General features: G+C 53.8%; 1 protein-coding gene across 2 annotated transcripts in view; it reads left to right on the top strand.

Annotated features, from left to right (window-relative positions):
• The window catches only part of LOC138819775 (vascular endothelial growth factor receptor 3-like), a 42,920-nt gene that overhangs the window by 13,535 nt on the left and 12,773 nt on the right, over positions 1–16,612 (top strand). For both annotated transcript variants that reach the window (XM_070011308.1, XM_070011306.1), the window contains exons 2-22: positions 642–738; positions 1,128–1,372; positions 1,569–1,681; positions 1,775–1,937; positions 2,126–2,265; positions 2,590–2,758; positions 3,046–3,163; positions 6,935–7,089; positions 7,170–7,332; positions 9,674–9,800; positions 11,047–11,155; positions 12,105–12,467; positions 13,017–13,163; positions 13,253–13,384; positions 13,554–13,660; positions 13,921–14,056; positions 14,605–14,709; positions 14,982–15,095; positions 15,250–15,338; positions 15,491–15,638; positions 15,826–15,920. In XM_070011308.1, coding sequence (XP_069867409.1) covers positions 642–738; positions 1,128–1,372; positions 1,569–1,681; positions 1,775–1,937; positions 2,126–2,265; positions 2,590–2,758; positions 3,046–3,163; positions 6,935–7,089; positions 7,170–7,332; positions 9,674–9,800; positions 11,047–11,155; positions 12,105–12,467; positions 13,017–13,163; positions 13,253–13,384; positions 13,554–13,660; positions 13,921–14,056; positions 14,605–14,709; positions 14,982–15,095; positions 15,250–15,338; positions 15,491–15,638; positions 15,826–15,920 — 3,035 coding nt within the window. The remainder of the gene's footprint in view (positions 1–641; positions 739–1,127; positions 1,373–1,568; positions 1,682–1,774; positions 1,938–2,125; positions 2,266–2,589; positions 2,759–3,045; positions 3,164–6,934; positions 7,090–7,169; positions 7,333–9,673; positions 9,801–11,046; positions 11,156–12,104; positions 12,468–13,016; positions 13,164–13,252; positions 13,385–13,553; positions 13,661–13,920; positions 14,057–14,604; positions 14,710–14,981; positions 15,096–15,249; positions 15,339–15,490; positions 15,639–15,825; positions 15,921–16,612) is intronic.

Here is a 16,612-nt window from a genome sequence, read left to right as displayed (position 1 = left end):
GGTGTTCAGCCAGGTAAAAGCAGGTTTATTTGCGTATCTGAGCAGGAGCCCGTGGAAAGGATGGGCAGGTGGGGGGGGAGGGGTGGGGTTGGGGGAAAGATGTAGGCAGAGAAGAGTTCAGAGGAGGCTGGGGCAGTCAGATAGGGTCTGTATGGAGGGTGGGGTGGAGGAGCAGCTGGTGGAGCTGAGGAACAGCTCTGAGGTGGGTTCCAGGCTGAGGCCTGGGTATGTCTGGGAGGGCCTGAGATTCGCAGGAGCCCTCTCATAAGCAATGGGTGTCGGTCTGGAATTCAGGAGAGAGGAGATTTCAGGCAGAAGTGTTAGGAGGGGGAATCTCATGGATTTAAGCTTCTCCTAGCATAGGACCCAGCTTAAAACCTTCTTCGTTGGCAGCTTGAGGGTTAGAGGTCAGGGTTCACTGCTTGCAAACGGGGCCAGGCTGAGTCTGAGGACTGGGGGGAGGCTCCCGCTGGCCAGGCAGGGAGCTTACTGGTTGTATTGGGACTGCACACAGGGAGATGAGGCTGTACCACCTGTGGCCTCTGCCCTGGAAAGGGATTCCCCAGAAAATCCAACAGCGCCGGCTCAGTTTTCTTGAGCACTCAATCCAGTGCCACGTTAACCCCTGTCTCCCACTCCAGGCCTGGTGAGTGGCTACTCCATGACCCCCCCGACCCTGAACGTCACAGAGGACCAGTACATCATCGACACGAGTGACAGCCTCTCCATCTCCTGCAGGTACTGGGCAGCGCTTCATGTAGTGGCTGAGAACCCAGAACATAGCTCTTTCCCCAGGGTAGGGAGACCTCCAGGCCCAGTGGGGCTTCCGGACTGTAGATTCCTGGAGGCCTTGTGGATACAAGCACCCTGCACTCGCCCACCCTCACCTGTACTCATAAAACCCTAGGCCACCCTGCATCTATCTCCCCCCAGCCTTCACTGGCCTCCAGCCCACACATTCAGGAATGATGTCACGCCCAGGCTTCTCTGCAGGCCAATCAGAGCCTTGGAAGCCAGGCAGAGGCCCCTATGGTGTCCCAATCTTGGGACGAGCTGAGTGATGGAGATGCTTTTGACCCTTGAGGAAGTCTCCTCAGGGCCTCCTGACCTCTCCCATGCTTTGCCAGTGGGCAGCACCCCCTGGAGTGGACCTGGCCAGGAGCTCAGGAGGCACCAGCCACTGGAGAGAAGGACAGCGAGGACACAGGGGTCGTACGGGACTGTGAGGGCACAGATGCCAGGCCCTACTGCAAAGTGCTACTGCTGACCGAGGCCCACGCCAACAACACAGGCAGCTACCGCTGCTACTACAAATACATCAAGGCCCGGATCGAGGGCACCACAGCTGCCAGCACCTACGTGTTTGTGAGAGGTGAGGCAGGCCGGGGCAGCGGCCGTGGATGGGATGGTTGGTGGCCAAGACTCACCCGGATGGGACTTCACTTGGTTCGAAGCAGCTCAAACAGCACTGCCCAGTCCTCTGAGGCTGCCCCTGCTGCTCCTTGGACAACACTGACCACCGATTCTCTGAACCCCTGCCCTCCCAACTCCTTATCCCTTCTCCTCAGACTTCGAGCAACCGTTCATCAGCAAGCCTGACACACTCCTGGTCAACAGGAAAGACTCCATGTGGGTGCCCTGCCTGGTGTCCATCCCCGGCCTCAACGTCACACTGCGCTCGGTACAAGATCAGACACCGCCCCCCTTCCTCTCCTGGGAAAGTGGCCAAGAGAGAGGAGGCAGCCAGGCACTGACTGTCGCTCTGTCTGTCCAGCAAAACTCGGTGCTGCGGCCCGATGGGCAGGAGGTGGTGTGGGATGACCGCCGGGGCATGCAGGTGCCCACGCCGCTGCTGCGCGATGCCCTGTACCTGCAGTGTGAGACCTCCTGGGGCGGCCAGGATTTCCTTTCCAACCCCTTCCTGGTGCACATCACAGGTAGGAAGAGTGGCCACTCCCCCTCCTCACCTGCTCCTGGCTTTCTCAGGGCTCCCAAGAGACAGTATACAGCCAGTGTCACAGCCAGAGCTGGGGGCATGCCTAAGGTCTGCGCCCCTGGCAGCGATGGGTGGTCCTGTGCGTTGTCAGCGTAAAGGGTTGGGAGTTCACTGTGCGTGTGTCACCAGGCAATGAACTCTATGACATCCAGCTGTTCCCTAAGAAGTCACTGGAGCTGCTGGTTGGGGAGAAGCTGGTCTTGAACTGCACCGTGTGGGCTGAGTTCAACTCGGGCGTCACCTTCGACTGGGATTACCCGGGGAAGCAGGTGAGTTTGGCAGCCCTGCCAGGCTCCGTCCTCCTTCCTGTCCGTGGCTGTGGCGTCCTCCTCTTCCCCCTCAGCACCGTTCCCAGGAGTCTCTGTTATATCCCATGCCCGTCTGTGGCCCAGGACCCAAGAACATAACAACCCTAGGAACCCTAATGATGTGGAAGTTTTCCACTCCAAGGAAAACTCTGGCGCTAGGCCTCCTGAACCACCGCTGGCTGGGCAAGGCGTGTGTGTGCCTTGGGGTGGAGGAGGAGGTGGAGGAGAGGGTGGTCCTGCCCAGAGCATCCCTGCTGACCCTGGGCTTCCCCCGGGTGTGGGCAGGAAGAGCGGGGTAAGTGGGTACCTGAGCGGCGCTCCCAGCAGACTCACACAGAACTCTCCAGCATCCTGACCATCTACAACGTCAGCCAGCACGACCTGGGGCCCTACGTGTGCGAGGCCAACAATGGCATCCAGAGATTCCGAGAGAGCACGGAGGTCATCGTGCATGGTACAGCCTGCGGGGGGGGCATGGAGGGAGGGGGGGCAGGTATCAGGAACAGCCTGCAGTCCACCATGGCCTGGGGTTAGCAAGGGTCTTGGTGTATGTGTGGATGACAGGCCTATAGAGGCCCCTGTGGAGTGGGGGCTGTCCAGCTAGAGAGAAGGAAAAGATGTGAGCACCAGCCCTGCCCAGCTTGTACTAGCCTTAGTCTCCAAGAAACTGGGGCTGCAGGGGAGCAAAATTAGGAATCCCTGGTCAGCCCTAGGTTGACCTTGCTGCCTCCTGTCTGGCAGAAAAGCCCTTCATCAGCGTGGAGTGGCTCAAAGGACCCGTGGTGGAGGCCACAGCAGGTGATGAACTGGTGAAATTGCCTGTGAAGTTGTCGGCGTACCCCCCACCGGAATTCCAATGGTAACGGCCCCCCCATAAGCCCCCACCCCCTAGGTTTCTCTCTTGGCTCCTTTGCCAGGTCCAGCCCAAGAACTATCCCAGGAGAAAAGAAGGGCAGTGTCTCTGAGTCTCTGAAGAGATCTCTTGAAGGGCCTGCTCACAACTTGATATTCCAGCTAGAAGGAAAAGTTATCCCACCAGGCTGCTAAACCATGAACAATTTAAATACCAGCCTCTCTGGTATGTGTGGTGTGGAAGGCCCGGCAGGAGCTTTTATCTAAATACTTCTGCATTCCCTTAGCATCCCCGAGGCCCTGCCAGCTGGACACCCTCTCCACGCACACCCCCTGCATGCTGAGAAAAGTCAGAGCCTGCCCTGCAGCAGGGCAGTTTTGGGTTTCTTAGGGTGCCTCCTTCCAACTAGGAGGGGGGCCTCCTCCAGGATACTCCAAGCCAGAAGTCTGGAAATGCCATAAGGGTCTGGCAGATTATTATAGAGCTCAGCAAGGGAGCTCTTGGGAGGCCTGGAATCAAGCTGAGAGGGTGAGATTTCCCCTGCCAGGTGTATCCAGGGCCCTGGGAAGACAGCCCCCCTGTGGAGGCTCCAGCCTTGCCCTGTACTACCTGAGAGCTTTTCTGAGTGCTCCTGAAGAGGAGAAGGCCATTCCTGCCTGAGCCGGGGGTGGGGGGGGTGGGGAGGGGGGGGGGGCCGGGGGGGGTGTTGTGGGGCTTGAACTCTGGGCCTGGGCGCTGTCCCTCAGCTCTTCAACCCAAGGCTAATGCTCTACCACTTGAGCCACAGCACCACTTCCAGTTTTCTGGTGGTTTATTGGAGATAAGAGTCTCATGGACTTTCCTGCCCAGGCTGGCTTTGAACCGCAATCCTCAGATTTCAACCTCCTGAGTAGTTAGGATCACAGGCGTGAGCCACCAGCACCCAGCTCTGCCTGAGTCTTAAGCCTCCTATGAGCGGTTTCTGCACTGTCCATCTAGCCAGAGAACCTTGTTCCTTTCCAGGATGGGGCTCCTCCCATCCAGCAGAACAGCTTTTTCTGGTGTTAGGCAAGTCAGAGCCCCAGGAATCTCCCTTGCACTGGCCTCGGCTAGAAGCAGACAAATACCTCCTGTCAAGGCCTGAGATGCCCTGGCCCTAGGCCTGATAGCCTTGGGGCCACCCTTTGAGGTCACAGGTTTGTGGGCATAGAACCACCAGGCATAGCAGGACAGAGTTCTGAGGACACCGCTGCAGCTGAGCGCATTGTTCAAAGTAGTGTGGCTTCTAGAGCTATCAAGGTCCTGTCCCCTGTCCCCCAGGGTCAGCAGGACCGGGTCTCGTGTGTGTGTGTGTGTGTGTGTGTGTGTGTGTGTGTGTGTGTGTGTGTGTGTGTGTGGTGTGGTGTGTGGGAGGGGTGCAGCTGGCCATCACTGTTGCATCTGGGGTCCTACCTGGTTCTCAGGCAGCTTGTGACATCACAGTACAGATTTTCCCTAGAAAAATCTCCACTGCCCCTGACTTTAATCGCATGACTAACATCTGCCTCCCAGATACGCTTAGCCTAAGCCAGGCACCAGTGGCTCCCTCCTGTAATCCTAGCTATTCAGGAGGCTAAGACCTGAGGATCATGGTTTGAAGCCAGCCAGGGGCAGGAAAGTCCATAAGACTCTTATCTTCAATTAACCACCAGGAAACCGGAAACGGCATGGTGGCTCAAAATGGTAGAGCACTAGCTACAAGCAAAAGAGCTTAGGGACAATGCCCAGGCCCTGAGTTCAAGTCCCACAACTGTCAAAAAAAATGCTTAGCCTACCCCAGGGGACTAGTCATTATCCCATATACAACTGTCCACCATTGAAGAAAATGATTCTGAATCAGTGGATGGTGAGAGGTTTGGTGGACAGACAGACAGACAAACAGAGACAGACAGATGAGTCCATCCTCAGCTCCTAGAATGTCCACAATGCCCATTTTCAGATGGGGCCACTGAGGCACAGCCTTGCCGTGCTGTGACCCCAGACAAAGTCACGCTCCTCTCTGAGTTCCAGCTGCTTTCACAGTTGGTCCCAGCATCTACCTCCTCCCCCCTCCCCTATATCTCTGTGGCTTATCATACTCGGTATCCAGAGGGCAGGATTATCTACAGAAGTGAGGACTCAATCTACAGAGTCAGATCTGCAAGAATTCCAGAAATTCCTGATCCTAGGGGGCAGCTTATAGGCTTATCAGCATAGCTTTTCCATGAAAACCTTCCCACCACACCTGGCCTTTCTCTTTCCATTGGGAAGAGAAGTCATCCCGTGAAATGCCAGGCATAACTAATCTCTAAGGAGCGATCGCACATATCTGATACATTCCTGTGTACAGGCAGTCAAGGGAGTGTGGACAGAACCCCTGTTCTCATGGAGATCCTGAGCTCAGTAGCAGGAGAGAGATAACACACAGACATGGCTAAGGATTCAAATATATGTGAGGCTAGGACTAGACTTGATCCCCAGTATGCTGAACAGAACAGGCAGGAAGGACTGAATGAGCTGAATACCCCAACCCCAATTAAGGCAGGAAGGAGCCATGCAAATCACCAACTACAGGAAAGAATGACCAAGCAAAGGCTGTAGTAAGCACAAAGATCCTGGGGAGGCTACGTGTCTGGAAAGTTCACTAAAGGACAGAACCAGAAATCAGAGAGCCAGGCAATTGCTACCTCGTGGGCTGCACTTCCTGTCTATATATTGGCTGGAGCTGCCATTCGCCCAGGCCTAGCCCATGAAGACAGGCCCCTTGGCCTTCTCTTCCTGCCGAAATGTGGGTTGGCCATATCTGTGTATGTTCTGCATCCTCAGATCTAGCCAAGCAGGGATTAAAAGCATTAGAAAAAAATCAGTATGGCCTATACCTGTAATTGTAGCTATTCAGGAGGCTGAGGTCTAAGGATCGTGGTCTTAGGTCAGCCAGGGCAGGAAAGTCTGTAAGATTCATATATCCAGTAAACCACCAGAAAACCGGAAGTGGTGCTGTGGTTCACAGTGGTAGAGTGCTAGCCTTGAGCAAAAGGGCTCAAGGACAGAGCCCAGGCCCTGAGTTCAAATCCCACAACAGAAAGAAAGAAAGAAAGAAAGAAAGAAAGAAAGAAAGAAAGAAAGAAAGAAAGAAAGAAAGAAAGAAAGAAAGAAAGAAAGAAAGGAAGGAAGGAAGGAAGGAAGGAAGAGAAAAATCAGTGTCTGTACCAAACATGAGTAGACGTTTGTGCCCTGTCTTGCCCTCATTCCTTATACTCATGTAATAACTACATACCCAGCACTAACACTGTATCAGGCAGGAGAACTTTAGAGGCTGGGAATGTGACTTAGTGGTAGAGTGCTTGCCTAGCATGCATGAAGCCCTGGGTTCGATTCCTTAGTACCACATACACAGAACAAGGTGGAAGTGGCACTGTAGCTCAAGTGGTAGCGTGCTAGCCTTGAGCAAAAGAAGTTCAGGGACAGTGCCCAGGCCCTGAGTTCAAGCCCCAGGACTGGCCAAAAAGAAGGAGAGAGGAGGAGGAGGAGGAGGGGGGGGGGGGAGGAGGAGGAGGAGGAGGAGGAGGAGGAGGAGGAGGAGGAGGAGTCTTCTAGAGATTGAGATATTCACAGAGGTGGATGTAGGTTATGTGCAAATAGAGCACTAAATACACTATTATAGAATGGACTTGAGCCCCTAAGGGAAAACTTAGAACTGATTTGAATTCGAGGGGGCAGGAGTACCAGCTTGGGGCTGGGTGAGGTCCATTCAGCCCCCGAATTCCCTTCCTGGGCCAGGTACAAGGACAGAAAGGCAGTGGCCGGGCGCCACAGTCCACATGCCTTAGTGTTCAAGGAGGTGACGGAGGCCAACGCGGGCGTCTACACCCTCGCTCTGTGGAACTCCGCAGCCGGCCTACAGCGCAACATCAGCCTGGAGCTGGTTGTGAATGGTAACGTGGGAGAGAGGACGGGCAGGCCAGTGGGTCCCTGTGGTAAGCAGGGACCACTGAGCAGCCGTCTGTGCTTCTAGTACCCCCCCACATCCACGAGAAGGAGGCCTCCTCCCCCAGCATCTACTCCCGCCACAGCCGCCAGACCCTCACCTGCACAGCCTATGGGATACCCCCACCTCTGAGCATCCAGTGGCATTGGAGGCCCTGGACACCCTGCAAGACCTTTGCCCAGCGCAGCCTGTGAGTGTGAAGCCAACCCCAATCTCCTCTATTTTATAACCTCAGCTGGGAGTAAACTCCGGCCTTTCTTGCCATCCAGAACTTTTCTCTACCCTGCCAGGAACCCTTCTCTTAAATACAAACCCTATCTTTACTTTTCTTGCCTGTGTTTGGAGATCTTATGCATCCAGTCCTCACCTAGGCCAGCGTCATGAAGTCTTTCCTCTATGTTTTCTTCCAGTAGCTTCCCATGTCCATCTTTTCGTCCATGTTGTCGCTTGTTTTGTCAATGATCGAATCGCATTCTTCTGCATATGGATATCTAGTTTTCTTGCCACTACATATTGAAGTGACTATTCTTTCCCTGGTGTGTGTGCTTGATCATGTTGTCAAAAACCAGTTGGCTATCAATGTTCTGAATTATTTCTGGGCTCTCTGTTCTGTCCCACTCAATGTCCATTTCTATGTTAATACAGTGTTGTGTTGACCACCACAGCTTTGAAAGTTAGCTTTGAAGTCAGGTAACAGGCGGCCTTTACATTTGTTCTCTTGGCTCAAGATTGCTTTGATCATTTGGGGGTCTTTTGTAGTTCCTGATGAATTTTAAGATTTTTTTTTCCTGTTTCTGTGAAGAATGTCACTCACATTTTGATAGGAATTACATGGACTCTGTAGACTTCTTTGGGTCATAAGGACATTTTTAGCTATATTAATTTAGCCATAAGCAATTCCTGGCCTCACCTTGCCTGAGCAGTCCTATGACAGCAGGCCGGACTGGGCACAAGGATGGAGCTTGCCCTCACCTGTCTCCCAGAAGAATGAAGTCCTTTAGAGATGTAATTGCGTCCCAGGGAAAACTAAAAGAGGTGACTCTGGAAACCAGGGCTGGCCCCTCCCCTTGAGTGGGCAAACCTGGGACAGAATCATAAAGCTTTCACATAGCAGGCACACTCACACACTTTAGCTCATCTTAGTGCACATCACATTAGGAAATAGAGTCAGAGAAAGGAGGCAACTTGCATAAGGTCACGGCTGTCAGCAACTGAGTCAGCCCAAGTGTGGACCGACCCGAACTCCTCTTCTCTACGCTCAATGTCAACAGTACAGGTAGCACAGGGAGAACACTTAGAGCAGAGACCACTCAGAGCAGAGACCACTCAGACATGGAGGGGATAAGAGAGCTGCCAAGGTAAGCGGCAGGCTCCAAGGTTCTAGGGGTCAGTGAAGGACATTGAGCAGGAGCGACCAGTCCCAAGGGGTGGGGGACAGAGCCCAGGAATTCTCCCACAGAATCTGGCTCTGTCCACTAGTGGGAGAAGCCCAGGAATGGCCTGTAGGTCCAACCCAGCCTGAAATATCCAAGACATAGAAGGGAATCTTCTAGACCACATATCATGCAACTTATACCGGTAAAACTGGGTTTTTAGGCCCAAAGTCCAGGAGTCCCAGATTAGATTTCTGACTTCTTTCCCCAGCCCCCCGCCATGCCAAATAACGAGTCCTGGTGAAGGGCAGAGAGAGAACTATTAATGTGGCAGCCATGGGAAGACAGCACTTGAGTACATCTTCAGCCATTTTCAGGGGTACCGACATTGGCTTCAGGTTGAATAGGGAGAATTGGGGCAGGAAGGTGAGGAAGGTATGGAAAGTTAAAAATAGTCCCAAGGCTGTGTAGGCCCGGTTGACCATTAGCTGTCTTTGTCCCTAGAGGAGTTCTGGAGAATCTATTAACTGAAGCAGAATAGACACAAGATGATCTGAATTTGGGGCTGTTTTCTTTAAGATGGTTGAAGGGTCGTTTGCCTACATCTCAAGATGTTCATCTGTGAATCGGGCATTTCTTGGAGCCCAGGGAGATCGTAAAGTTGATTGCAACAGAGAGTAGCTCAGCTCAAAAGACACAGTCACAAAGTTGGGGAACTTTGAGTGAACTCACAGGACCCAGCAAGAGCATCTACAGTTGTTTCTTACACTGTGGCACCTTCCAACTCGCGTCCTTCTGATGACCCGCCATTATTCTCTGTACCAACTGGAAGATCCTTAGGGAGACCTGCTACTCTCTAGGCTAAGAGCCTCTTTTGCACCCACCCCCATCCCAACAGGAGACAAAGGTGCTGCTATAGACAGGCTAGGGAGGGAGGGGGAGAAGAGAGAGAGAGAGAGAGAATGGGGGAGGGAGAGAAAATATCAGAGGCAGATTAAAGTAGGCTTTCTGGAATAGGGTGTAAACATGTACCTCTGTGAACTGGGTGGGCAGAATTCAAGGTGGACTTTATGGTACAACCAAAGTGGAACAGAGTAATCCAAGTGTGTAGGATGCCCATATCTCTGATCTGTTCATGAACTTTTTGGTCTACGGCAGCCGGCGGCGACAGCAACGAGATCGCATGCCACAGTGCCGGGACTGGAGGCAGGTGACCATGCAGGACGCTGTGAATCCCATTGAGAGCCTGGACACCTGGACAGAGTTTGTGGAGGGCAAGAATAAGGTATGTGGCAGCCAGAGGAAAAGAAGGAGGGAGGTGAAGAGGGCTCTCTTCTCTGTTTCTACGAAGCCTGCAGAGGTAGGAAATCGCAGGGGCGGGGAATGTGGCTTAGTGGTAGAGTGCTTGCCTAGCATTCAAGAAGCCCTGGGTTCGATTCCTCAGTACCACGTACACAGAAAAAGGTAGAAGTGGTACTGTGGCTCAAGGGGTAGAGTGCTAACCTTGAGCAAAAGCAGCTCAGGGACAGTGCCCAGGCCCTGAATTCCAGCCCCAGGACTGGCAAAACAACACACACACACACACACACACACACACACACGCACACACATGCACACACACACACACACACACACACACAGTCTTTTTGCTGTGTCTGGACCTCAGCTTCCCTGCTTACATATGAGGGTGGGGGGGAGCCGGGCTCTTTGGCCGGGGCTGGGGGGCTGACTGAATCTCCACTGAAGGCTGCTGAGTTGCTGGACCAAGCCTGGGGGCAATGTTGAGAAGAAGCCAGGAGGGGGAGGGGGACTGAACAAAGGCACCCACTTCCTACAGTCACTTCCTGTTTTCCTACACACCTCCAGAGCCTCTTCCTGTTCCAGGCCTGGCCAGGAAGTGCCCGGCTTGGGGTGGGGGTGGGAGGGTCTTAGGAGGGTAGGCAGGGCCTATGGCCCTCTCTCCTTCTGTAGTTCTCAAGTTCCTTACTCCCTGAGGGCAGAATTTTTCTGGAAACCTAGGATACCCTTCCTCCCCCCTGAGATTACCCTGGACATGGGGAGAGGTGCTATGTGTTCTGGGGTTAATTAAGGTGGGCACATCACAAAGATTGACATAGTGGCCAATTGTTGACATTAAACCACAGTTAGGGACCTTAGTTAGGGAGTGAGTGTCCCCTGGAAATGACTACAGTCTGAATTTTAACCCTGGCTTAAAAGTTTCCAAACTGGCTCCAAACCAACCCCTCAATATGGCCTCAGTCTGAAACCATAGACAAGAGCGCTCTCTCTCTCTCTCTCTCTCTCTCTCTCTCTCTCTCTCTCTCTGAGGGCCTTGTCTCCTCCTCCTCTTTCATATTCCTGATGCTGTCTCTCTGAGTTTTGGTTATTGCCACCTTCAAAGCCCACTCCTCATCCCCCCACCCGCCCGCCCGCCATTGCTATTGGGCACATTGGTCTCCTTGCAGAAGGAGAGGGTCCAACTCAGGGAAAATCAAGTCGAAAATGGATTCTTATATCTGTGCTCTGCCTAGACGGTGAGCAAGCTGGTGATCCAAGATGCCAACGTGTCTGCCATGTACAAATGTGTGGTCTTCAACAAGGTGGGCCAGGATGAGCGGCTCATTTACTTCTATGTGACCAGTGAGTGACAAGCCTGTCCCTCGGGCGGACCCCTTCCCCTGGGCAGGACTGGGTACATTGTCAAGAGCTGAGTTTGGGGAGGGAGATATCCAGGGTCCAAGGGACTGGATGGAGGGATACATTAAGAGATAATCACTATATGGGCCCTGGGTGCTGGTATGCTGGGTGGAATGGCACCTTCTCTCCTTCAGTCCTGAAGGTCACTTCCTCAGGGGTACCTTTCTGTTTCTTAGAGCTCCATCTACCTCTCTCAACCTCCCATCCCTTCTCAGCCCTGGAATCTTGTGGTTTATGTGTGTATTTTCTCCCCAAAGGGAAGATCCAAAGTTTTCTCTGATTTTCAACCTCTGGCAAAAAGCTCAGAGGCCCAGGAGAGTCGACACTCACTGGGTGTAGGGGTTTAGATGAGGGTACCTCCAGAGAAAATATTTGGGGCAATGATTAACCTAAAAGCACTGACAAGACACAAATGACTATCAAGAATGTGGCAGTGGTTTTTTTTTTTTTTTTTAAAGCTAATGAAGAAAGCATTTTAGAGAGAGGAGAGTGGTAGGGTATGGTCAGTAGCAAGAGGACCAGGGTTCCACGGAGTCTGGGGACAAGAGAACCTGTTGATCTGGGCTCCTGAGAGAGAAACAGACAACAGCCCAGGAGGGGCTTATCTAGAGAAGCAGAGTGAAATGGAGAGGCAGAAAGAAATCCTGTGAGGTGAGGCTGACTGCAGACAGCTCACGTGGGTCAGTGATGGAGGAAAGAAGAAGAAAGGGGCCTGGGTGGTTGAAAACCTGGGTATTCGTAATGCACACCCATGAGAAAGAACACCATGCATACCCTTGATAGAGATCTGCTGCATTGGAAGGCCCAGGGGAAGGAGGGAGCAGGCAGTGGGACAGGTGGACAGGTGAGCACACATCTGGAGAGTGTCACAGGGGTTTTTCTCCCCACACAGCCATACCAGATGGCTTCAGTATCGAATCAGAACCCTCTGAGGAGCCCTTAGAGGGTCAGTCTGTGCGCCTCAGCTGCCGGGCAGACAACTACACGTACCAGCATCTGCGCTGGTACCGCCTCAACCTGTCCACGCTGCACGACGCCCACGGGAACCCGCTCCTGCTCGACTGTAAGAACGTGCACCTGTTCGCCACGCCTCTGGATGCCAACCTGGAAGAGGCAACGCCCGGGACGCGCCATGCCACGCTCAGCCTCAACATCCCCCGGGTGGCGCCTGAACACGAAGGCGATTATGTGTGTGAGGTTCAAGACCGGCGTAGTCAGGACAAACACTGTCACAAGAAGTACCTGTCAGTGCAGGGTGAGGCTGGCTGGGCGGGGAGGAGCAGGAGGAGGAGCAAGAGGAGGAGGAGGAGGAGGAGGAGGAGGATGGGGGGAGGGTCAAGATTCTCATCTAGCCTTTACTGCTTCCCCCTTTGCATCCACACTCCCCCCCACCCCAACCCCACTGCAGATGTGCTCAGCCCCCCTCTGCATGTTTAGTATAAGGGTCCCCATCTTCCCCCTTCACCCCAGTTTCCAGCCTTAGAGTACCCCACTCCCAGATGCCTTCTGCTTAGATCATTCTTTTGTGTTTTGTTGTGTTTGTTTGTTTTGGTCAGTTGTGGGGCTTAAACTCTGGGCCTGGGCACTGTCCCTCAGCTCTTCAGCTCAAGGCTAGCGCTCTACCACTGTAGCCACAGCACCACTTCCAGTTTTCTGGTGGTTCATTGGAGATAAGAGTCTTACACACTTTCCTTGCCCGAGGTGGCTTTGAACCACAATCCTCAGATCTCAGCCTCCTGAGTAGCTAGGATTACAAGCGTGAGCCACCAGTGCCCGGCTAGATCATTCTTTATCTCTGCCCCAGCCCTGGAAGCCCCTCGGCTCACACAGAACCTGACAGACCTCCTGGTGAATGTAAGCGATTCCTTGGAGATGAGATGCGCGGTGGCCGGGTCGCACGTGCCCAGCATTGTGTGGTACAAAGATGAAAGGCTGCTGGAAGAAGAATCTGGTAAGGAAGAAGTTGCCCCTGAGGCCAGCCAGGCCCAGGCACCTAGACCCCATCTAAGCTGGAACCTTTAATCCACCACCCCCTGGCAGGAATCGACCTGGCTGACTCCAACCAGAAGTTGAGTATCCAGCGGGTGCGTGAGGAGGACGCTGGCCACTATCTCTGCAGCGTGTGCAACGCCAAAGGCTGCGTCAACTCGTCCGCCAGCGTGGCGGTGGAAGGTCTGACCCCTCACCATCCCCACCCCAGGCAATCCTGGACCTACCTCCCACCCCAACCGGCTCCTTCTCCAGGGCAGCTCACTACAGGTCATGCCCGCTAGAAGGCACGATTTCCCGCAGGCCCCGTCTTCTTACTCCCTCATACAACACCCGCTTTCTGCCCACTCAGGCTCCGAGGATAAAGGCAGCATGGAGATCATTATTCTCATCGGCACCGGAGTCATCGCTGTCTTCTTCTGGGTCCTTCTCCTCCTCATCTTCTGTAACATGAGGAGGGTGAGGTGCCTCCCCTGACGTTCCCGGGGTTCTTCGTGGGGTCCCTCTTAAGCATCCCTACATCCTCCGCAGACCTCCTTGCATACCCTATCTGTCCTGGGAAAGTTCCATGTCCTCCATGCTGGATTCCAACAAGGAAGTCTCTTAGTCCCTCCTTTCCTTGATTGACATCTCTGAAGCAAGGGCTTGTGTATGGTGGGTGATGTTTTTGACTCCAGCCACAATAGGATGCCTGAATTAATAAGCTGTTCCCCACCCAGCCGGCCCATGCGGACATCAAGACCGGCTACCTGTCCATCATCATGGACCCTGGGGAGGTGCCTCTGGAGGAGCAGTGTGAATATCTGTCCTATGACGCCAGCCAGTGGGAGTTCCCCCGGGAGCGGCTGCACCTTGGTGAGACCCCACCCCCAACACACCACCACTACCCATCATGCACTGCCTGGCGGAGACAGCTTCAGCCACCGCTGGGCCTGACAGACTGGAATGCCAGAAAGGCCTCCCTTCTCAGAACTTGTGCCAACAAGGCCCTCCTGGACTCCACCTGCTCTGACCTGTGCCATCTGGGCCTGAATCCACCCCCCCCCCAAGAATCACCACCAGGGCTTCTAGTTCCCAGGCCCCTGCCCCCACCCCAAGGTCATTTCCTGCTGCTGTGAGCAGGGTGGACAGATCACACCTGCCTAGAGAGGATGCTGAGGCCTTCCTGTCTGTCTGTCCTCTCCCTCCCTCCCGCTCCTGCTGCTGCCTTTGTGCTTCCTGTTTGGCAAAAGAGGTTCCCCACCCCCCCTTACACACACACACACACACACACACACACACACACACACACCATGTTCCCTCCTGCACTTGACCTTTCCTTCCTGGCCCTTGGGACATGTCACCCCTGCTAGCCCACCCTTCTCCACCCTCCCCAACCCCCTCCAGCTCACCTGTCTCCACAGGGAGAGTTCTAGGCCATGGGGCCTTCGGGAAGGTGGTGGAAGCCTCTGCTTTCGGCATCAGCAAAGGCAGCAGCTGTGACACGGTGGCTGTGAAGATGCTGAAAGGTGTGTCGGGGAAGGCAGCCGGGAGAAGGGGCTGCCGTGCGGGGTGAGACTCATGGCACGGGAAGGGAAACTGAGGCTCAGAGTTAGACTCCTACGCAGAGTGGGAAAGTGGCGAGTATCAGACGCTGTCTTCAGCCTGAGCCTGGTATCTCAGGGAAGCCAAGAGGATGAGCTGTAGACCCTGCACTAGTGTCTGGAAATCCAGGTTGGCAGGGACTGTAGGAAAGAGACTGGTGGGTCCGCATCATGCTAAGCCCCCTGGTCTCCTCCAGAGGGCGCCACAGCCAGCGAACACCGGGCCCTGATGTCTGAACTCAAGATCCTAATTCACATTGGCAACCACCTCAACGTGGTCAACCTCTTGGGGGCGTGCACCAAGCCCAGCGGTACGAAACTGGGGTCTCCTGGGCGTAGAACCAGGCGGGAAGGGGCCACATTCTTGCGATGGCTAGGCCTGGCATGGGCTGGAGTCTGGTGGGACCGTGGAGGGAGAGGCTTGGTGGCAGGCAGGCAGGGTCAGCTCACGGTCCTGCGTCCTAGGCCCACTCATGGTCATAGTGGAGTTCTGCAAGTACGGCAATCTCTCCAACTTCTTGCGTGCCAAGAGGGACACCTTCAGTCCTTATGCAGTAAGTGGGGGTACCCCAACGAGCTGCAGGGAGTTTTGCAGGGGGCAGGGAGGCTGGTGGGCATGCAGGTGGGCTGGGCATGGGAATGGGAGACCCCCCCAATGGGGAGGGAAAGAGGCAAGACGTTTCCAGATCACTTTGTGCGTCCGCAGGAGAAGTCTCCTGAGCAACGAAGGCGCTTCCACGCCATGGTGGAGGGAGCCAAGACTGATGGGAGGAGAGCCGGAAGCGACAGAGCGCTCTTCGCCCGCCTACTGATGGGCAAGGGAGGGGCAGGGCGGGTTTCTTCTGTCCAAGAAGGTGAGAGTCTGGCTTCTCCCTTGCTTAATGCCTGATTGGCACGATCATCCTTGGCCATGAAGTGCCCTGGGATCACGGAGCCTGGGACCCTCCAGCCCCTTGTGGTGGGTGCGCCCTCCTGAGCTGAGGGGGAGATGGGAGAAATGGAGGAGGCTCCTCCTGAGCCCAGCCTCTCTCCTCTGTGTAGTGGAGGACCTGTGGCTGAGCCCCCTCACCATGGAAGACCTGGTCTGCTACAGCTTCCAGGTGGCCCGAGGAATGGAGTTTCTGGCCTCTCGTAAGGTAGATTCTTTTTTTTTTTTTTTTAATTGAAAAGGTGATGAGCTGGGGGTGGGGGGAGAGGGCTTACAGTTACATAGGTAAGACAATAAATACATTTGGTTTTAATCATTGTTACCCCAGCTGTCTTTATTTCCCACTTATCCCTCCCCACCCTCTCCCCGAGTCGTAATGTTCATACCCCACTTATTGTCAAGTGAGTCTCAATGTTGCTGTGGCTCACCCATTGTTCTGCTGTTTCTATAATTCCCTTTTCCTTCCACATAGTGCATTGTCTATTATGCAAAACATGAGGTACTCAAAACTAAGAGAAGTGAAGAAAGAAAAAAAATAGAGAAAAAAAGAATGAACTATATACAGGATCTAATGAGAATCTCTTGTTTCTATAAGTTGTAGTTCATGTTAATATGCTTCATTTGAGTTATTGAGATCCCCTGTTAAGAGTATCATATACATATTCTGGTTCTTACAAATGAGAGAGATCATGCCACTTGCTTTTCTTTGGGTCTGGTTTACTTTTTGGGTCTGGCTTACTTCACTTAATACACTTTTTTCCAATCCCACTTCTGGGAATTTACCCAACTGACCACAAACAAGGACACACCAAAGCCACCAGTACAACAATGTTCATCGCAGCATTATTTACCATAGCCAAGATACAAAACCAACCCAAATGCCCCTCAGTAGATGAATAG

This window comes from Dipodomys merriami, unplaced genomic scaffold (genome assembly GCF_024711535.1).
Source record: "Dipodomys merriami isolate MVZ:Mamm:240054 unplaced genomic scaffold, mDipMer1.0.p SCAF_819, whole genome shotgun sequence".
NCBI lineage: Eukaryota > Metazoa > Chordata > Mammalia > Rodentia > Heteromyidae > Dipodomys > Dipodomys merriami.
The sequence above is the reverse complement of the archived record's forward strand: the minus strand, read 5'-3'. Positions and strand labels throughout refer to the sequence as shown.